This window comes from Giraffa tippelskirchi, chromosome 5 (genome assembly GCF_054371585.1).
Source record: "Giraffa tippelskirchi isolate mGirTip1 chromosome 5, T2T-mGirTip1v1.2.pri, whole genome shotgun sequence".
Taxonomy (NCBI): Eukaryota; Metazoa; Chordata; class Mammalia; order Artiodactyla; family Giraffidae; genus Giraffa; species Giraffa tippelskirchi.
The window spans coordinates 48,023,730-48,046,450 of NC_137279.1; the positions used below are offsets into that span (position 1 = coordinate 48,023,730).

At 38.3% G+C, this 22,721-nt stretch overlaps 1 protein-coding gene across 3 annotated transcripts; it reads right to left on the minus strand.

Moving 5' to 3' along the window:
* Nucleotides 1–5,952: 5,952 nt before the first annotated feature.
* TFB2M (transcription factor B2, mitochondrial) lies at nt 5,953–22,718 on the minus strand. 3 transcript variants are annotated; one of them, XR_014052868.1, is made up of 9 exons: nt 22,311–22,718; nt 21,544–21,632; nt 15,746–15,899; nt 15,264–15,412; nt 13,117–13,206; nt 10,458–10,520; nt 8,083–8,209; nt 7,851–8,002; nt 5,953–6,685 (listed from the first exon to the last, which is right to left on the minus strand). XR_014052868.1 is itself a non-coding variant. In XM_081486902.1 (8 exons), exons 1-8 carry the CDS (start codon nt 22,458–22,460, stop codon nt 6,508–6,510), a joined length of 933 nt encoding a protein of 310 aa, XP_081343028.1. In that variant the 5' UTR covers nt 22,461–22,718; the 3' UTR covers nt 5,953–6,507. The 3 variants fall into 3 exon arrangements, 2 of the variants coding, with proteins under 2 accessions (XP_081343028.1, XP_081343027.1); XM_081486902.1 differs by lacking the exon at nt 8,083–8,209 and having other exon boundaries at nt 22,403–22,718; XM_081486901.1 differs by lacking the exon at nt 8,083–8,209.
* Between the last annotated feature and the right edge of the window lie 3 nt (nt 22,719–22,721).

The window sequence follows — 22,721 nt, forward strand, 5'->3', positions numbered from 1 at the left end:
CAGTACTCTTGCCTGGACAATCCCATGGACGGAGGAGCCTAGTAGGCTACGGTCCATGGGGTCACTAAGAGTCAGACAGGACTCAGTTTCTTCACTTTCACTTTTCACTTTCATGCATTGGAGAAGGAAATGGCAACCCACTCCAGTGTTCTTGCCTGGAGAATCCCAGGGATGGGGGAGCCTAGTGGGCTGCTGTCTATGGGGTCGCACAGAGTTGGACACGACTGCAGCGACTTAGCAGCAGCAGCAGCACCTTCTGCATTTACGCTGACTGTGTCCTTATATACTCTATAGAGAAAAATATCTATTTTCTTGATGGAAATTTATCAATATTCCAAAACAAATACACAAGATTCATAAATATCACTGAAAAGGGATCTCCTGTTGTAAGCTCTTAGCTCTCCTTGAAATCTTTAGCCACCATGATCTTACCTACAGCTAATTGTATGAGCAGCTATTTTCCTTTTCTAGTGAAACCTTTTCTTCAGAGACACCAGGCCATGTTCCCAATGTTCCATTTGAACATTCTACTAAACTCACCAGGTTTGGGGTATTCAAATGAATCAAATGACCCTTCATTATCCTCAGCCACCAGCAAAAATGAAAGGGCTTTTGGCAAAATATCTTTGAAAGTGCTTAACCCCAAATTATGTAGTACTGGACCTTTGCATCATTAGGAATCACTCCATCTCTGGTACCTTATTATCAGAATTTAAATGACTTGAATTTCTAACACGTTTCAATTATTCCAACCATTCTTCTTCCTATTACTTTCACATTCCGTGACTCTTCAGCAAGTTTGGGTCCATAGAGAGACAAATGCTAAGAAAAGACTAGACATGTAAAAACTTTTTAAGAGAAGGGAGCAGAAGGCAGGAAGGGCTTCAGAGTGTGACTGCAGGGTGATCTATGGAAAGAGAGAGGAAAGGCAGGAAGATTGGATAGGAAGTCCCCAAACACAGCAAAATTCAAAGAAAGTTTTAGTCAGTTCAATAGGGAGTCCTTAAGTCAAAATTGCCCTTTGAAAATGTTTGTCTTCTAAATATTTTTATTTGGCTGCACCAGGCGTTAGCTGTTGTATGAATGATCTTTAGCTGCAGCATGCAAACTCCTAGTTGTGGCATGCGGTATCTAGTTCCCTGACCAGGAATCAATCCCAAGTCCCCAGATTGGGAGCGCAGAGTCTCCGTTACTGGACCACCAGGAAAACCCCCAAATTGCCCTTTGGAGTTCTGTGTGTCATCAGATGGGGACTTCCTCAGTACCTTCCACCATGCTTAGTCTGGGAGCAGCCTGTAAGAAGTGTGGCCTGTGGCATAAAGAAAGCGGTAGACTGAAGGAGTAAGAAGCTGGGGACACCAGTCAAATTGCTCCCCACACAGATGCGGCCCCTCTGTCACTGTCTTTAGGCTGCATCCATCCCGTATGAAAGACGGTGAATACCAGACTGATTTCTCACTAACAGAAATCACTCACACACACAGATCTAATAGCTAATGTCCTCAAACACAACTTTCACTTTATATTAACCTGTCTTTTTCCTCCATTGCTCTAGTCTTACAATGACACAGTAGTATAGAATAAAATGATACAACTAATAAATTTTGTTTCCATTCTTAGACCCTCTGTATTAGTCTTTCCTTACCGCCCCAATTGCCCACAGCACTTGACAAATCTTTGTCATTCTCAAATCCCCTATTCCATTCCGCCAGAAGTGACACTGCCTGATATTTCTTAAGAGCATATACCAGTTGTGGTTTATTGGCAAGTCGTGTCTGACTCTTGCAACCCCGTGGGCTGTAGCCTGCCAGGCTCCTCTGTCCATGGGATTATCCAGGCAAGAATACTGGAGTCAGTAGCCATTTCCTTCTCCAGGGGATCATCCTAACCCAGGAATTGAACCCGGGTCTCCTGCATTGCAGGCAGATTCATTACCAACTGAGCTACGAGGGAAACAAAATACAGGGAAAGGGTAACAAGAATGGTGATTAGTTTTTTGTAATACTAACAGCTAACATTAATTGAGTGCCTACTATTTGTCAGACACCATCCTGGGCAGTTTGTGCAAGTAAACTTATAAATCCTCTTTCTGCCCATCAGGAAAGAGATACCATGTAGAGATTAAGCAGCTATGCAGCTAAAGTTTCTTGTTAGGGGCAGACATTCTGGCTCAGAGAATGTGTAAGAGAGAAAGAGAGCGAGAGAGAAATTCAGTGTCAAGACTGAAAGCTCAAGAGTTCTAAGTAATGAACAAGGAACCATCACTGGCATAACCCAGCCTCAGATCTAGGAGTCCTTTTTTCATTGGCAGGTCCTGTTAGCTTCATGCCCATTATTTCAGGTTGCTCCTTCCTGTCCTCAGGTTCTCCCAGTTAAAAGGCATTAATTCATCTTTTGCTCCCTGCATATATCTGTATCAGCACCCATACCCAACTCTTTTTATCTAGTTTCTACAAAATGTGCTTTTCTGGTCTTTTGACCTCATACCGTTTCTTAAAAGCATCAGGTAATCCTTCTGAGCTTTATTTAACATGTCTTTCTCAGCTGACTTCATTCTTGTAACCCAGTAACATGTTTCAAGTCTTCCCAGGTGGTGCTAGTGATAAAGAACCTGCCTGCCAATGCAGGAGACATAAGAGATGTGGGTTTGATCCCTGGGTGAGGAAAATCCCCTGGAGGAGGGCACAGCAACCCACTCCAGTATTCTTGCCTGGAGAATCCTGTGGACAAAACAGCCTGGCGAGCAGGCTACAGGACATGGGGTCGCAATGAATCTGACAGGACTGAATCCTTTTTAAAAGATGATGCTGTTAAAGTGCTGCACTCAATATATCAGCAAATTTAGAAAACTCAGCAGTGGCCAAAGGACTAGAAAATTCCAATCCCAAAGAAGGGCAATGCCAAAGAATGTTCTAACTACCAGACAATTGTGCTCATTTCACATGCTAGCAGGTAATGCTCAAAATCCTTTCAAGCTAGCCTTCAGCAATGCGTGACCAAGGACTTCCAGAGGTACAAGCTGGATTTAGAAAAGGCAGAGGAATCAGAGATCAAATTGCCAACATTCACTGGATCATAGAAAAAGCAAGGGAATTCCAGAAAAATATCTACTTCTGCTTCATTGACTACACCAAAGCCTTTGACTGTGTGGATCACAGACCATCTTATCTGCCTCCTGAGAAACCTGTATGCAGGTCAAGAAGCAACGGTTAGAACTGGATATGGAACAATGAACCAGCTCAAATTGGGAAAGGAATACATCAAGGCTGTGTATTGTCACACTGTTTAACTTATATACAGAGTGCATGGGTGTGTGCCAAGTTGCTTCAGTCACGTCTGACTTTTTTGACTCTGTGGACTGTAGCCTGCCAGGCTCATCTGTCCATGGGATTCTCCAGGCAAGAAAACTGGAGTGGGTTGCCATGCCCTCCTCCAGGGGATCTTCCAGACCCAAGGACTGAACTTGTCTCCTGAAACTCCTACATTGCAGGTGGATTCTTTATCGCTGAGCCACCTGGGAAGCCCTATATGCAGAGTATGTCATGGACTGGAGGAATCATAAGCTGGAATTAAGACTGCCAGGAGAAATATCAACAACTTCAGATATGCAGGTAACACCACCCTTATGGCAGAAAGCGAAGAGGAACTAAAGGGCCTCCTGATGAGAGTGAAAGAGCAGAGTGAAAAAGTTGGCTTAAAACTCAACTTTCAAAAAACAAAGATCATGGTATCTGGTCCCATCAATTCATGGCAAATAAATGGGGAAACAATGGAAACAGGGACAGATTTTATTTTCTTGGGCTCTAAAATTGCTGCAGATGGTGACTGCAGCCATGGAATTAAAAGACGCTTGCTTCTTGGAAGGAAAGCTATGACAAAGCTAGACAGCATTTTAAAAAGCAGAGACATCACTTCGCCAACAATGTCCCTATAGTCAAAGCTATGGTTTTTCCAGTAGTCACGTATAGATGTGAGAATTGGATCATAAAGAAGGCTGAGCACTGAAGAATTGATGTTTTTGAATTGTGGTGCTAGAGAACACTCTTGAGAGTCCCTTGGACTGCAAGGAGTTCAAACCAGTCAATCCTAAAGGAAATCAACCCTGAATATTCATTGAAATGACTGATGCTGAAGCTCCAATACGTTGGCCACCTAATGTGAAGAGCTGACCCACTGGGAAATACCCTGATGCTGGTAAAGACTGAAGGCAAAAGAAGAGGGCAGCAGAGGACAAGATGGTTAGGTAGCATCACTGACTCAATGAACATAGTTTGAGCAAACTCCAGGAGATAGTGAAGGACAGGAAAGCCTGGCGTGTTGCAGCTCACAGGGTCACAAAGAGTCAAACACAACTTAGCAACTGAACAACCTATTTAAATGTCTCATCTTAAAAAAAATAAACTAAGAACTATAGGACCCATCCTACACCTCGACTTCTTTTTCTTGCCCTATACAGTCAAGTTTATCACAAAGCACACATCCCCACCATCAGGTTTCTGGCTCTGCCACTTATTTGAAACTGGCCTGACTGGTCAGTAAACTTTTAGTTAACTGACCTCTCCAGAGGCTTTGGTTACTATTGACTCCCCTGTGTTTTTACTGTGCAACAAGGCTAACTTTAATTCAAAATTCTTGGGGCACCTGTTACGATAAGCAACTATCCCCATATATTAAGCTTCATTAATTACTCTTTTAGTGAATAGATAATTGTTAATTTCTTTTCTTAAACTCTGTATTATATCAACACTTACCATTACCACTCCTGTTGCTGCTAAGTCACTTCAGTCGTGTCTGACTCTGTGACCCCATGGATTGTATCCTGCCAGGCTCCTCTGTCCATAGGATTCTCCAGGCAAGAATACTGGAGTGGGTTGCCACGCCCTCCTCCAGAGATGTTCCCGACCCAGGGACTGAACCTGCATCTCTTACATCTCCTGCATTGGCAGGCAGGTTCTTTACCACTAATGCCACCTGGGAAGCCCCACCATTCCTGACAATAACCCTGATAAATGCCACTATTACTCATTAGGAAACCAAGGCCTTAGAATAATCTATGGTGAAATAAATGTTTTAGAAAGGTTAGTATAGTAGTAACAAACAAGATGTAATGAAAATGAGAGAGAAGTAGTTAAGTTTCAGGAGAAATTTAGACTTAAGGCACAGGACTGAGAAGGAAGACTGAAAGACATAAAGATCAGGCAGATTATGTAATAGCAGGATAGGAATTACAAGAGAAAAAAGGATTCAGAGTTTCTAGCTGGACTGAAATGTAAATCAAGGACAACAGCAGGAAAGTCAGGAAGAAATGGTTTTGCTAAGTATTATTACTAATGTGCCTTACAGCGAGTTACTAATAATACGTCTTGGGTATTATGAAGTGTTATATATAACACCAATGGAGAAGGCAATGGCACCCCACTCCAGTATTCTCACCTGGAAAATCCCATGGACGGAGGAGCCTGGTAGGCTACAGACCATGGGGTCGCTAAGAGTCGGACGACTGAGCGACTTCACTTTCACTTTTCCCTTTCATGCACTGGAGAAGGAAATGGCAACTCACTCCAGTGTTCTTGCCTGGAGAATCCCAGGGACGGGGGAGCCTGGTGGGCTGCTGTCTATGGGGTCGCACAGAGTCGGACACGACTAAAGCGACTTAGCAGCAGCAGCAGCATATATAACACCAAAGAAATCTAACAGAGGAGATTAGATATGCCTCAGGTAAAATCTAGAAGCTTCTTCAAAGAGCTAAGAAAACAGATATTCTTAATTCCATTTAGGTTTATGTAAAAGTCTTAACTTCGGACGTTCTTGATGGAACAAAAATGCATGAAACTTTTGAATAACACAGACTGAATGACTCACTGAAGTACACTGACTATACAAGACAGAATTTAAAGTGAATAAGTCAGGGTCAGTTTTATGTTTGAACAGATAGAAACAAAAGTCACAAAATCCTATTACTTAAAATATTTTAATTTCTAAAAAAGTGTAAACCATATTAAAATTTAAATAACTGTACAGTACTTGTTAATACATTTCAATAAAATGAAAAGTAAAACAAACCAATTAAATCAGTTTACTTTCCACATTTATGTACACTCTTCTGCTCCCCCAGGAGGATATAAAAATAGACAACGAAAATGGAAAATTTAAATACAGCATACGATATAAGGCCAAAAGAATTTCTAAAACTAAATTTCATCTAGTAATACCCTATAACTACCAGTATGGTTACAACAGATAGGAATTTAAAACAAAACAAATCCAATTTGATTAAATCCACAATTAACAGACGTTTTCATTTCATTCATTTGAATAAAATAGCAACCACTGTTTTATCCAACACACCATTATCAGTGGCAGAAGAAATGATCTGCCTAGTTGTGCAAAACAAGAACAGTTATCTTCTGAATGGATGTGAGCTTTTCAAACTCAGTTCTTTTTCATTTGTGTCATAATTTTCAAAGAAATAAACAGCTCCAGTTAATGTCTTGGCAGTCCACTTCACTATGTGAGTGTATCCTCCATGAATTCATCATATAGCCACTTACAGGTATCATCTTTCGAACATTCTATGGTTTTAAAAAGGCGCTGAAAGTCTTCAGGGTACATATCTATTACTCTCACATCTTTATTTTTTTTTATTTGCTTCAATATATGCACTGCATCAATTGGACTCAATGAACTGCAAAATAAATACAAAGTAAATCTGCTTAATTCTTGTTCATAACAAAACTGGCAGTGAATGCTGACAGAGGTGGTTTCTAAGCCTAATTTTAAATGTCTAACAATATATGTAAATTAATCTTATTTAGTTTAAGAGCCTGAATATTATAAATAGCTTTAACTATGTCTATTCCTCAAGTTTCACAGCTTGCCTGCAATGAAAAGAGCAGATTTAGGCTTTAACATGTTCTAATCGATTCTTAAGCAAAACACTAGTTTAACATTTGTCCTTCAAAAAAGTTCTTCTGTCCACCTATCTCATCTTTTTAACTCTCTTTGCAAAAAAATTATTAACTCCATTTAGGTTTATGCAGAAGTTCAGTAAGTATACAAACAGCAGAAACTACTATCTGTTTTCAAAGAGGAAATAATTTTTCACATTTTTGTGTAAATATTACTGTGAATAAATTAGAAGATAGTTACACTTATAATTATAAATTATAAATAAGCACTGCCTTATTCTGTATTGGTCTAGCAAGAAACCACCAGTGAGCCTCTGACAGTAACAAGAAAACAACTGTAGTAAAATATTTTGGTGGAAAACATTTCCGATACTTTTCTGACTGTGAATGGAACCCTGGTCACGAGTATAAACATCCTTGCAGTTCATAGCATCTCCAAAGCTTTAGGTAGAAATACAGAGTCCGACCCACAGTAGGAGGACTACGGTGGTATAATGATTTGTGCCTACTTTGGTTAGGAAACAGAACCACCAAGGACAGGCAATGACAAGAGGTAGATGGTGGGTATGCCGCCACTAATGCCAGTGGCAAGGAGCCAGCTCTTCATGTAGATTAATCTCGACAAAGATAAAACAAATTTTAAGCATCCCTAGTTGTTTTTTCAAAGAAAGGGGAAAAAAAAAGTAAGCTCAGGAGAACTTAATTGGAAAATTAAGAAAATTAATCGGAAAAATAATTTCCTTATGTGGAAAATATATTTTCCTCAAAATATGTACCAGCAAGAAGGAAGTATTTTGAAGCAATATTAATAGATGAGTGAAAACATGGTCCCTCACTGTTAATGAAGCCATAAAAGATATAAAAAAAAAAGGTCTTAACATGAAAGCACAATTCTCACATTAAGTTGCTACTTTTGTATTTGCTTGTATAATTCTTACTTACGGTAAATGGTCTATTAGCTTGGCATTGCGTTTCATAAAACATTGCCTTAACATATGAAAAAAAACATCATAGTTAAACGGTGTTAAGGTTCCTGTAAATAAATTTCTATCAGGAGTCAATTGAGTAAAACACAGGTTTTGTTCTACTAATTCCTGCAGAGAAAGGAAAATAAAACGTGTTAGTCATAAAATATTGCCCATGAAAGACATGTTCACTGACGCATTCAATTTACCTTTTGGAAGAGAGAATCATCATAGACCCTGAGTGTCTCTATAGCTTCTTTTTGGATGTGGCAATAAGGCAAGGCTCCAGTTGCTCTTCACCTGGGCTATTCTCTTGGGGGATGAGACAATGCCCCTCTACAGGACAAAATGTTTGCTATAAACGGGATGGTCGCCCCCAGCTCTGTGTTCCTCAGCTGCAAGGCAAACCCACTGTATGCACACCACTCAACCAAGCAATTTCACATTTTTCCAAGGGACACAGGGGTATGTGTCTCTGGCCAGCACTATGAAAGAATAACAGCTTATTAACTTGTAAGCAGGGGAAAATGAAATCCTAAATGTGACACTAATATATACTGAGTCTCATCTGTATTTGAGGCATAACAGCAAATACTAAACATAAAAAAATTATTGCCTTATAATTTTTATTTAGATTTTAAAAAATATAGGGTTAGCAAGCATGGCCTGCCTGTTTTTGTATACTATGGAACTACAAATGGTTTTTACATATATAAAGGATTCTTAGAAAACAAACAATAACAACAAACCTACAAAGGATATGTGATAGACTGTATGTGGCCTGCAAAACATAAAATATTTACTCTCTTTTATACAAAAGGTTTGCCAACCAGCTCTAGTATATAGTGTTATACAGATTAAAATAAAAACTGTATATGACTTGATGTAACATTAAGCTGTTTCTCCCCCCTAAAATTAATTCCTCAGAGCAGAGAGAGCCTTATGTTTGAGTTCTTAGGAAATCTCACATATTAGCTAATAATCTCTTATTTAGGCTGCCCAGGTGGCTCAGTGGTAAAGAATCCACCTGTCAAGCAGGAGACATGGGTTTGATCCCTTGGTCTGGAAACTCCCTCAGAGAAGGAAATGGCAACCCACTCCAGTATTCTCGCCTGGGAAATCCCATGGACAGAGGAGCCTGGCAGGCCACAGTCCATGGAGTCGCACGAGAGTCACACGTGACTTAGTGACTAAACAACAATCCCTTTCTTTATAAAAAAAAATATGTATACATACGCATATGTAAACAAAAATGCTATTTGTAGAAGACATGATGGCCCAAAAAGAAAATTTCAATCAGCTTTGGTTTCTACTTTTGAATTCTTGTAGCTGAAGAAGTTAATAAAAAAGCAAGGCAGTAAAATTTTAAAATATTCAGCAATTACTAACTAGGGAGGGGAATAACCTTACAATTGAAAGCATTGTTAACACGTTTTTTGAAGGTGACTTTAAAAAGCACCTTGTATATAGATCTGGAGTTACAGATATCGGTTCATTTGATAAATAAAGAAGAAGAAAAAACTTCCCTGATGTCAACGAATGGTTATTTGTATTTAATAGCTTAGGAAAAAAATTTCAGGAACAACACAAAAACATGGCTTCAAAAAAGTGGAAACTTCAAACCACATGGATAATGAAGATCTTGTGCTTTAGAAAATCTGTTAAATATCTAAAAGTGCTTCTTAACAATTATGAACACACCAACATCAAAGACACATGTGAGATATCTGAAGAAAAATTTCTCATGAAACATAACATTTGGTTATTTCAGCTTCATCTCTAAAAGTTTAAACAATTATGTTAGCCAAAAAAATATTTTACCTTTTGACACTCTCATTGAGAAAATGAGAAAGTGTATTAAATAGGAGTTACTCATTTTCAGGTCATATGGATAAATATCTAGTGGTGCCAAGCCAAAATGCACTCCTGTTTTGTGAGGCTACATAAATTATGTTTACAGACAGGGAAATACGACTAAAATTATAATGATCGCTGGTTACTCTGAAATCAGGATTATTTAAAAATTGAAAAATTTCCTTTTTTCCTTTAGTGGCAAAAGTGAGAAGAAAAACAAAGTAGGAAGCAATTGGGAAAGTCAGACTGAGCTAATACACTGAGATTAGGGCATCGTTAGCATTTAATCCCAAAGTGGAACTTCTGAATTGAGTCCAAAAATTGTTATAAGCAGCTCTATAATCTAAATGGAGGATCACTTTATAACATCATCACTTTGGTTTGTTATAAAGGGAAAAAATAAAATCTTGTTTTTAGTTTATCAAATTAGATGAATATTAAAATAACCGTATTTTCCAAATTTGAGATGTATCTTCATTTCAAAAATTAAAAAGAGAAGACAGCATCTGGGTTTAAGCCTATTATTATGCTGGCATGCACTGTATAAATAGTGCATGCAACTATTTTCCAAAATAATTTGAATATATATTAAAAGCAATAAGATATATTTTTAAAAGTTCTAGATATTCTAAAATTAAAAATTTCAGTAAAAACAGAATACCAAATGCAAAAGAAAACAAAGAATGTTACATTTAGAGGAAGAAAGGAATAGGTATTCATTCATTCTTACCCTATGCCTTTGCTTTTCCAGCTGTCCCTTTACAGTATATATGTCAAATGATGAGGAAGGCTCCTTGAGGGAAGATAAATTGAAAAAAAAAAATTTCTTTCATTTCTTTTTGGACAAAGTGCCACACATCACTACTGCCTTAAAAAATGTCTTGCCTATAAAGCAGAATGAATTAAAGCCAAGTCTAACTGATTTTAAGAAAAATACGTGACAGTTAAATCATACACATTTTTCTTCTCTGCTTTTTTAGATAAAAGGAGGGTCAAAGGTCTATCCCAATACTGGTTACTCTATTACTTGCTTAGACAAACACAGTTGCCCTTAATATAATTATGTAAATACATTCTTAAGTTAGCAAGCATTTCTCTATTATAGGCACAATCAGTTTAGGGGCTATCAGATCAACACTGAGGATGTTTCTGTCCTACTTTACTGGAAAAGTCACTGATATGAATATGCTGGGACATGTAAGGAGACAAACTATGTCAATTTTTAAAAGAATTACTTCTTTGTATCTAACTTTGGTACAAACAATTTTGTATCTGAAGCAATTTTAAAAGATGACCCAACTGAAAAACTGTGTGTGTGTGTGTGTGTGTATATATATATATATATATATACACAAGAATTTATTTAATATGTGTATATATATTAAACACATATTTGGCTTCCCTGGTGGCTGAGATGGTAGAGAATCAGCCTGCAATGCAGGAGACCTGGGTTCAATCCCCAGGTCAGGAAAATCCCCTGGAGAAGGAAATGGTAACCCACTCCAGTATTCTTGCCTGGAGAATTCCATGGACAGAGGAGCATGGCGGGCTTCATGGGGTTGCAAAGAGTTGGACACAACTGAGCAACTTTTACTTTCATACACACACACACACATTTAATTCCAAAAGACCAGCATTTGACACAGACTTAAGACTAAAACATAATATTGTGTGTAAGGTTTGAAAGGCTAGTGTCAAAAATGATAATTTTTTTTTTTTTAAGTTTGTTCAGGGTTTTCTTTTCTTTTTTAATTTTAGTTGGGGGGATTTCTTACTAACTGCAGTTGCTGCTGACATAGAATGAAAAATGCAATTGTTGCCCATCTGTGAAATTCCCAGCAGTTTCGTGAACATCACTGAGAGGAAGGCAGAGCAACAGCAATAGCAGCGAGCGGTGCACAGCATACTCCCACAACTGGTCTATCTACAGTAGTTTAGGGCTCTGCAGTGGGCACAGAGGAGACCTCATTTCTATTTACCAAACCCACAGGAGAGGAAAACCTACAAGACCTTGGGAACTGGGTTTAACAATGGACCCTCCAGTAGCAGACATATTAATGTAATGGACAACTGTTTAAAATGGTGGGTCTGGAATAACTTGTCCTTTCCGGAGGTTAATAAATGGCAAAAGTCAACATAGGGCTTTTGAAAATAAATACTGCAAAAAAAATAAAACTATCCTGAAAGCTGAAGTCCTCTGAGGACCTCTATGAAGAAACTAAACAAAAGTCAGGAGGAGAGAAGAGCTGAGATGAAAAGACAACAGAATGAGAAGAGATCAGTCGGGTTAAGAAAGGATTTTAGGGAAACCAAGAACTACAGCACCAAGATTGCATTATATGGTATGGGCAGAAAGCAAGGTCAGTGCCATGAAGGTCAAAGGCAAAAAAGATTTCTGGGAATACAGAAAAAGGATGAGAGCATGATAGAAACAAGACAAGGTACAGAGAGATCCAAACTAAGAACCTGGTATGTTTTGGAGGGAAAAACCAGAATCGGAACAAAGGCTAAAATCAAATGAGATTACATTCTAACAACCAAGTATGTACTGAAGATCTTAATGTGTTCCTGGACAAAAGCAACGAAGAGACTACATGGAGATAACACTGTACACGACTTTAAAATTAAACAAATATATCTTTGGAAGAACACGGGTTCATAAAATATTCACAAACATGTTCCTTCTAACAATAACTTGATGGATAATCTACCATAATAAAAAACAGAATGGGTAAATTATGCTATAAAAGAAATGGTATTTATCATTTTTTTCTTATACTTTAGGCCTCTATTAAAAATGGCAGACACACACACACACAATAGTAGCCACAAGTCATATGTAGCGCCTGAACACATAAAATGTGTCCAGTCTGAACTGGTTTTAAGTGTAAAATATACACTGAATTTTTAGTACACAAAAAAGAATGTAAATTATACACTAACCTTTTTTACTTTTCATAACATTACTGTTTAAAAATGTAAAATTACATATGTGGTTTGTATTATGTTTCTATTAGATACCTCTGATCTTGCCTAAGGAAATAAACTAAAAAGGAGGTATATATACCTCCTTTTTAGGTATACCTCTATAATGAGGTATTAAATAGCCATTAAAAACAAGAAAAATGTTTAGATAGAAGGGAAAAAATTTTTTGTAATTAACTATTAGCTAACAAATTTTAAAAAAAGGTAAAATCTCCACTGTAAAAGAATAAAAACTTTTACAATGAAATACATATTTGTGACAGAAAACATCACCACAGTGCTCTGTTATCTTAAATACTTGGGAAAAAAGAAATTTAATTTTTCTTCATTTATTGGTTACAGAAATGCAGCCTCTTTGAAAAACAATAAAGCTCTTTGTTGAAATTTAGAAGGATTTTACTCACCGTACACAGGACCTTAATCGCACAAGCTGTTTGACTGAGCACACTTAATGACTGATACAAGCCTGGAGTTTGGGGATTTGCCATTAGTTTCTAGTAAAAGGAAAATACAGCAAAATCAACTGTCAGATCTTAACAGTATCTAGAAATGGTAATAGTAATATCTTAAAAGTGTCTAGAAATGAAAGAAAATGAGAATTAAATGCAAAATCTTAACCATTTCAAATAAAAGTCTCCTTAAACTTTCATACTGAAATTTATCATCATGTACATTTGACATATGAACCTGGTGGGCTACATATGGACTGAATGTAGTCCACTAGGCTCCAGCGCGCATGGAATTATCCTGGCAAGAACACTGGAGTCAGTTGACATTTCCTACTCCAGGGGATGTTCCTGACCCAGGGACTGAATTCGCGTCTCCTGTGGCTCTTGCATTGGCAGGTGGATTCTTTACCACTGAGCCACCTGGGAAGTTCTTCTCTTTCTAGGGACAGTCACCATTTACTTACTATTTGGATCTGGGTGAGCAAATGATCTTTTCATCTCTGGCCCCTGGTCCCCCACAATCCCCATCCCAACCTGTAGCTCTTAAACAAATAAGCATTTCCAGTTATCTTGGATTAAAAGATGAGTAACATGAAGCATTCTGAGCAGCAAAGAAACATAACTTTCAAGGACTTTAGGAGGCGCTCAGATTTCAGAGAATAAAAAGTCTACAACTGTATGTTCACTACAGCATCATTCACAACAGCCAAGAAAGAAATACAATCTAAGTGCCCACTGATAGTTCAATGGGTAAAGAAGATGGATAAAAATGGATATGTTCTTTAAAAATATGTGTGTATATATATATAGAGAGAGAGACACACACACACATATATATATTACACACAGACACACAAAATGTAACTCAGCATTAAAAAAGACTGATCTCTTGTCATTTTTGACAACAAAGGATGGATCTACAGAGTATTAAGTTATGTCAAATAAGTCAGACAGAGAAAGGCAAATACTGTATAATTTTATTCATATGTGGAATCTAACAAACAAATAACAAACATAAAACAGAAACAGAATTACAGATAGAAAGGAAGGCTGCCAGAGGTGAGGAGGTGTGGGAATAAATGAAATAGGTAAAAGAAATAAGCAGGCACATGCTCTCAGTTACAAAATAAATGAATCAGAGGGATGAAAGGTACAGTCTGGGAAATACAGTCAATAATAATGCATCTGTGTGTGATGACAGATGCTAACTAGACTTACCATGGTGATCATTTTCTAATACATAGACATTTTAAATCACCATGTTATATATCAGGAACTAACGTAGTGTTTAGATCAATTATACTTCAAGAAACAAACTCATACATCCTAAGAGTTCTCTTCACAAGGAAAAGTATTTTTTTTTAAATTTCTATCTGTATATGAGATGATGGATGCTTACCAAACTTATTATGACAATCATTTCATTATGTATATAGGTCAAAACATTATACTATATACCTTAAACTTATACAGTGCTACATGTCAATTATATCCATTGATAAAAATGGATAAACGAAAGATGGTGGGGTGGTGGAAATACACAATGGAGTACTATTCAGCCTTAAGAAGGAATGACATTCTGACACATGCTACAATTTGGATGAACCCTAAAAACACAGTACGGTAAGTGAAATAAGCCAGACACAAAGTGGAATACTGTACAATTCCATTTACGTGAGGAACACAGACTAGGCAAATTCATAGAGGCAGAAAATAAAACAACTGTTACTAGGGGTACAGGAGATGGGTGAAGGGGAATTAGTTGTTCAGTGGGTACACAGTTTTAGAATGGAATGATGAAAAAGTTCTGCGAAGAGATGGATGCTAGTAATAGCTGTACCACAACATGAATGTACTTATTGCCATGCAACTGTACACTTAAAAATAGTTACAATGGTAAACTTTAGTTACGTATATTTTATCACACAAAAAACTTTTTAAAAAATAAAACCTAAGGAGTGCTTTATAGAAATTTAAAAACCACCTTGGTACTCTCAAATATCATGAGACCAAATTAAAATCACGCAGATTAAGACTAATCTGAGAAAAATCACAGAACTCTTACAAAACAAAAACCTAATGAGGTACTTGTAACAACCTACCCGGCATTCCTTTTCAGAAATAAACAAATTTAGTTCTGCTCGTCCATATTTATATACAGAAGAACAGGAATACAGGTCATGTAAAATTTTCCAAAGTGTGTTTCTCTCAGTTTTAACTGGTAAGATCCCAACTACTTTTAAAGGGAAACCTGTTAAGGATACAAGCAAAAGTATTTAAATAAATTCTTAACATTTTTTTCCTATGAGTATACTTTACTGAGTCAAATTAGGTTAACAAACTATATTATTTTAAAGTTATTTCAATGAAAACTAAGCCTTAGCATCATTCCGTGATCTAGAACTTAGCCCCTACAAAACTGCTCTGATTGAATCTAGGTGAGAGAAAAGCCATAATCAATTTAAGAGCAACTGCCCATAAACTGTACTATGTAAATATTTACACAAATCTCAACAAACCTGGTATACTGCTAAAGAAAGATGACAAACTATAAGATACTTCTCTACTGAAAGACAAAAATCACCTTTTTTCCAAGGATATGCTTTCACTCCCAAGTACTGAAAAAGCATATCTGAAGTCATAACGGGAGGTGTCACTGTGCCACGATTTCTAGGGTCCAGTTTAAAGAAGTCACAATGGATCACTTCTAGTCTTCCATTCACACTGTCTCTTAAGGACTAGAGAGACAAAGAGAACTTGTTTAGAAATTTTAGTGCTTAAAAATGGGAAGATGTTTTATAACAGAAAATAACAATAAAAATATTAAAGTGAAAGACAGATTCAAGAGAATACTTCTAGATCGATTCAAGAGAGTATTCCGTTTTTTCCCAAAACAGTTTAGTCAGTCCTTCACCAAACAAACTTGGCTCATTCTGTAGGTCACTCTATAGTTTCCTCTTAATTTTTCCTTTACTTTTTCCAAAGACAAGAGCCAGCAACAGAAGGAAAGCTCCTTGCCTGCTAAAAGACATAAAATATACCGCAATCTTTTTACTGCCTATATGTTTTTCACCTAGCAGTGCTTGAGAACTTACTAGTGAAATGAAGTATTAGCTACAGACTCTACAAACTTAATTCGAAGTTACTAAAAATCAAATGGAAGAAAGCAATGTTTTGATGTGCACGCTGAGGTTCTCATGCACAGAAAATTCTACAGGTATTTATCAAGGTTTCAGTGAATTTGCAATTTAAAGTTATGAGTTAAAAAAAAACAAACTAAGCTTCCTTAACTGTTTGAATTTAACTTATAAATATGACTCTATTTCTTAATTTAGTATTTAATGATTACTTTCAAGGGGACCCTAAAAAAAACTAGTGATAGAGAAAGAAACAGAGTTGGGAGTGGAAACAATATATTTTTGGTCATGATAATTTTGAGACACCTATTACGTGACTCAAGTGGAGATGCAGGTAGGAAGTTGTAGACCTGATACTGAAGTACAGGCTGAAGACATAAATGAGCTGAAATAAGACACAGTTTACCACAAAAGCCTTAGGAAGTAGGTCTTTGGAAGCATTACTATGAACAAACCAAGTGTAGGTGATGGAATTCCAGCTGAGCTATTTCAAATCCTACAAGATGATGCTATTAAAAGTGCTGCACTCAACATGACAGCAAATCTGGAAAACTCAGCAGTGGCCACAGGACTGGAAAAGGTCAGTTTTTATTCCAATCCCAAAGAAGGGCAACACCAAAGAATGTTTAAACTACTGCACAACTGCACTCATTTCACATGCTAGCAAGGTAACGCTCAAAATCCTTCGATTGAGGCTTCAACAGTATGTGAACCGAGAATTTCCAGATGTTCAAGCAGGATTTAGAAAAGACAGAGGAACCAGAGATCAAATTGCCAGGATTCGTTGAATCATAGAAAAAACAAGGATATTCCAGAAAAACATCTACTTCTGCTTCACTGACGACACTAAACCCTTTGACTGTGTGGAGCACAACAAAATGTGAAAAATTCTTAAAGAGATGGGACTACCAGACCACCTGGCCTGCCTCTTGAGAAATCTGTATGCAGGTCAGAAAGCAACAGTTAGAAGCGAACATGGAACAACAGACTGTTTTCAAATTGGGAAAGGAGTACTTCAAGGCTGTATATTGTCACCCTGCTTATTTAACTTTGATGCAGAGTGTATCATGCAAAATGCTGGTATGGATGAAGCGCAAGCTGGAATCAAGATTGCCAGGAGAAATATCAATAACCTCAGATATGCAGATGACACCACTCTTATGGCAGAAAGTGAAGAGGAACTGACGAGGCTATTGATGAAAGTGAGAGAGGAGACTCACTCCTCGGCCCATCACTTCATGGCAAAGAGATGGGGAAACAATGGAAACGGTGGCAGACATTTATTTTCTTGGGCTCCAAAATCACTGTGGACTATAACTGCATCCATAAAAATAAAAGACACCTGCTCCTTGGAAGAAAAGCTATCACCAACCTAGACAGCATTTTAAAAACCTGAGACATCACTTTGATGACAAAATCCGTCTAGTCAAAGCTATCGTTTTTGCTGTAGTCATGTACGGATATGAGAATTGGCCCATAAAGAAGGCTGAGCATCGAAGAATTGATGCTTTTGAATTGTGGTGCTGGAGAAGACTCTTGAGAGGCCCTTGGACAGCAAGGGGATCAAACCAGTCAATCCTAAAGGAAATCAACCCTGAATATTCATTGGAAGAACTGATGCTGAAGCGGAAGCTGCAATACTTTGGCCACTTGTTGTGAAGAGCCGACTCAATGGAAAAGACCCTGATGCTGGGAAAGACTGAGGGCAGGAGGAGAAGCGGGAGACAGAGGATGAGATGGTTGGATGACATCACCGACTCAATGGACAACAGTTTGATCAAACTCTAGGAGATAGTGAAGGACAGAGGAGCCTGGCGTGCTGCAGTCCATCGGGTTGCAAAGAGTTGGACACAATTGAGCAACTGAACCACCACCACAAAAGCTGGTATCTCTTCTACTGAATACACACAGCTATTTCTACAATAGTCTTCACAATTCAAATGAGATACAACTTGATCTAGAAAAAAAAAAAAGTGTAGTTGATTTACAAAAGTTGTGATTTATCATTATAGAACACAATTTGCAACATGTGTATCTCTAGCACATCCATATAGGAAAACAAACTGTTCCTGTTTGAAACACTGTTAACGTGGAATCCAAGGAATTTTATCAGGGAAGCAGACTAATGGAGAGAAGGATTTTAAATTTAGGTAAACATGCTGAGTCAAGCATTAACCTTGAAAATCCTTTCAGTTTTTAGTACAATTGAAAGCCTTTAGGTGGCTAGAAGCACTGCTTGCTAAGAGCACCACTTAAGGCCCTGATTTAGGGTTGCAAAGGTTCTATTTAATTACTTCTCTTTTATTCTGGCACATATATATGAATTCACACAAAACTTTGAATGGCTCTTCACTTTCAGTTGAGTTCAGTCACTCAGTCGTGTCCAACTCTTTGCGACCCCATGGACTGCAGCACATTAGGCTTCCCTGTCCATAACCAACTCACAGTTTACTCAATCTGATGTCCACTGAGTCAGTGATGCCATCCAACCATCTCATCCTCTGTCGTCCCCTTCTCCTCCAGCCTTCAATCTTTCCCAGCAACAGGGTCTTTTCAAATGAGTCAGTTCTTCGAATCAGGTGGCCAAAGTATTGGAGTTCCAGCTTCAGCATCAGTCCTTCCAATGAATATTCAGGACTGATTTCCTTTAGGATGGACTAGTTGGATCTCCTTGCAGTCCAAGGGACTCTCAAGAGTCTTCTCCAATACCACAGTTCAAAAGCATCAATTCTTCGACGCTCAGCTTTCTTTATAGTCCAACTCTCAAATCCATACAGGACTACTGGAAAAACCATAGCTTTGACTAGATGGACCTTTGTTAGCAAAGTAACGTCTCTCCTTTTTAATATGCTGTCTAGATTGGGCATAACTTTTCTTCCAAGGAGCAAGTGTCTTTTAATTTCATGGCTGCAGTCACCATCTGCAGTGATTTTGGGGCCCAAAAAGATAAAGTCTGTCACTGTTTCCACTATTTCCCCATCTATTTGCCATGAAGTGATGGGACCAGATGCCATGCTCTTAGTATTCTGAATGTTGAGTTTTAAGCCAACTTTTTCACTCTCCTCTTTCATCAATGGGCTCTTTAGTTCTTCACTTTCTGCCATAAGGGTGGTGTTATCTGCGTATCTGAGGTTATCGATATTTCTCCCAGCAATCTTGATTCCAGCTTGTGTTCATCCAGTCCAGCATTTCTCATGACGGACACTGCATACAAGTTAAATAAGCAGGGTGATAATATACAGGCTTGATGTACTTCTTTCCCAAGCTGGAACCAGTCTGTTGTTCCATGTCCAGTTCTAACTGTTGCTTCCTGATCTGTATACAGATTTCCCAAGAGGCAGGTCAGGTGGTCTGGAATTCCCATCTCTTTGAGAATTTTCCACAGTTTGTTGTGATCCACACAGTCAAAGGCTTTGGCGTAGTCAATAAAGCAGAAGCAGATGTTTTTCTGGAACCCTCTTGCTTTTCTGATGACCCAACAGATGTTGGCAATTTGATCTCTGGTTCCTCTGCCTTTTCTAAATCCAGCTTGAACATCTGGAAGTTCATGGTTCACGTACTGTTGAAGCCTGGCTTGCAGAATTTTGAGCACTACCTTACTAGCGTGTGAGATGAGTGCAATTGTGTGGTAGCTTGAGCATTCTTTGGCTTTGCCTTTCTTTGGGATTGGAATGAAAACTGACCTTTTTCAATCTGTGGCCACTGCTGAATTTTCCAAATTTGCTGGCATATTGAGTGCAGCACTTTCACAGCATCATCTTTGAGGATTTGAAATAGCTCAACTGGAACTCCATCACCTCCACTAGCTTTGTTCATAGTGATGCTTCCTAAGGCCCACTTGACTTAGCATTCCAGGATGTCTGGCTCTAGGTGAGTTATCACACCACTGTGCTTATCTGGCTCATGAAGATCTTTTTTGTCTAGTTCTGTGTACTCTTGGCACCTCTTTTTTAATATCTTCTGCTTCTTTTGGTCCGTACCATTTCTGTCCTTTATTGAGCGTATCTTTGCATGAAATGTTCCCTTGGTATCTCTAATTTTCTTGAAGAGATCTCTAGTCTTTCTCATTCTATTGTTTTCCTCTATTTCTTTGCATTGATCATTTAGGAAGGCTTTCTTATCGCTCCTTGGTATTCTTTGGAACTCTGTATTCAAATGGGTGTATTTTTCCTTTTCTCCTTTGCTTTCGCTTCTCTTCTTTTCACAGCTATTTGTAAGGCCTCCTGAGACAACCATTTTGCCTTTTTGCATTTATTTTCCTTGGGGATGGTCCTGATCACTGCCTCCTGTACAGTGTCACAAACCTCCGTCAACAGTTCTTCAGGCATTCTGTCAGATCTAATCCTTTGAATCTATTTGTCACTTCCACTGTATAGTCATAAGGGATCTGATTTAGGTCATATCTGAATGGTCTAGTGGTTTTCCCTACTTTCTTCAATTAAGCCTGAATTTGGCAATAAGGAGTTCATGATCTGAGCCACAGTCAGCTCCTGGTCTGTTTTTGCTGACTGTATAGAGATTCTCCATCTTCTGCTGCACTTTATAATGAGTTAAAGGCTGGGTTCAGGTTATTACTAAGGGAAGGAGGGAATGGAGAGTTAAGCCGTCTAAATTTTGCACTCATATTAAAAGTTTCAGAAACATTTTGATTGGTAGTCTTACATTCTTGTAAAAAAATACTGTGCTTGAGGAATTCTCCAGACCCTAATTATCGTTTTTTTCATTGATTTAACTGTTTTGAGACTGTTACTCTGACCTTATAGAAAATCAACCATTGTGTTACAGGATAACAAACTGTAAATAGGACATTTTAATGCCATCTGAACTGTAGTTCAGTTCACTTCAGTCATTCAAATGGGTATACCTTTCCTTTTCTCCTTTGCCTTTAGCGTCTCTTCTTTTTTCCACTATTTGTAAGATCTCCTCAGACAGCCATTTTGCCTTTTTGCATTTCTTTTTCTTGGGGATGGTCTTGATCACTGCCTCCTGTACAATGTCATGCCTCTGTTCACAGTTCTTCAGGCACTCTGTCTATCAGATCTAATCCCTTGAATCTATTTGTCACTTCCACTGTATAATCATAAGGGATTTGATTTAGTTCATACCTGCATGGTCTAGTGGTTTCACCTACTTTCTTCAATTTAAGTTTGAATTTTGCAATAAGGAGTTCATGATCTGAGCCACAGTCAGCTCCCGGTCTTGTAGCTGACTGAACAATAAATTATTTTTAAAAGCAAAAATATACCTTCAATTCTGGAATAAAACTTTTGTCACTTTCAAGGGCAACCACTCTGGCACCACTTGTAAGCAATGCTCGGGTCAGTATTCCAGGACCTAGCACATTAAAAGAACGAAAAGTTTATTCGCAAAAGAAACACCATAATGTTTTTCAATATCAAAGAAAATAGATGTTTTACCTGTATAATCTAATTTTAATTCTCACAACATCCCCAAAGTAGGTATCACACTCCTTATTTATATGTAAGGAAACCGGGGATTAGATAGTCAGTTTACTCCAACATCACAACCGGTACGTGGTGCTTCATGGCTCTGAAAGCATTCCGTCAGAATGAAAAACCTGCCCTCTTAATTACAATGTTCCACTACCTCTCAAGAGAAAACTAACAAAAAAGGTCGTCTCTAGCTTACCACTTACTTATGGACTATCCAGATACTTTAATAGCAAAGATACTGTGAAACCGAAACAGAACTTGACTGCTCATGATAGGAAATGGTGCTTTAAAAAAAATTATTCTTCAATAAGTCTATAAATCTTGTGCTCCCAGCATCCTGCTACGGTCTATGGAAAATGCACTAAAGAGTAAGATGAAAAGTTCTTTTGGGAAGATAGTGAAATCTAAGAGCATGTTTTATCAAAATATTTTGTAAAGTGCAAATTGATACAAAAATATGTTAAGTCAGGATTAACACAGGCCATAAAAGTTCCCTAAACGAAGGGGTCATGCTTCTGACAGTCTGCAGACGTGAAAACGCAGTCTGCGAGGGACTCACCTGGATTGCACTCCAGGATTAGCTGGCCAGCTTTTCGTTTTCCCCGCAGCATGCGCACCACGGTCTCAGCCACTCTTGGACTGGTTACGTACCTCTTGGTCTCGGAGCGGCTCTTGTACAGGCGCGAGGACGATTTCCCAAATCCCACATCGGGCTTCAGTTGCGTATGGAAGTCATACAAGCCACGACGGTTCTCTGCCGGGACGTCCTTCCACCTCGCCACTCCGGTATTCAAAACGCAAAATCGCCCAGCGCGGGTAAAGGCTGAAAGTGTCAGCCGAGAGGGAATTCCCGCCCCTGGGACCCACATTCTCACCCTCTAAGGCCTGTCCCAGGGTCGCCCAGGAGCGTTACATCGTCGACGAACACCATACACGGTACACCCCACGTGCCAGTTACCCCTTCTCCAGG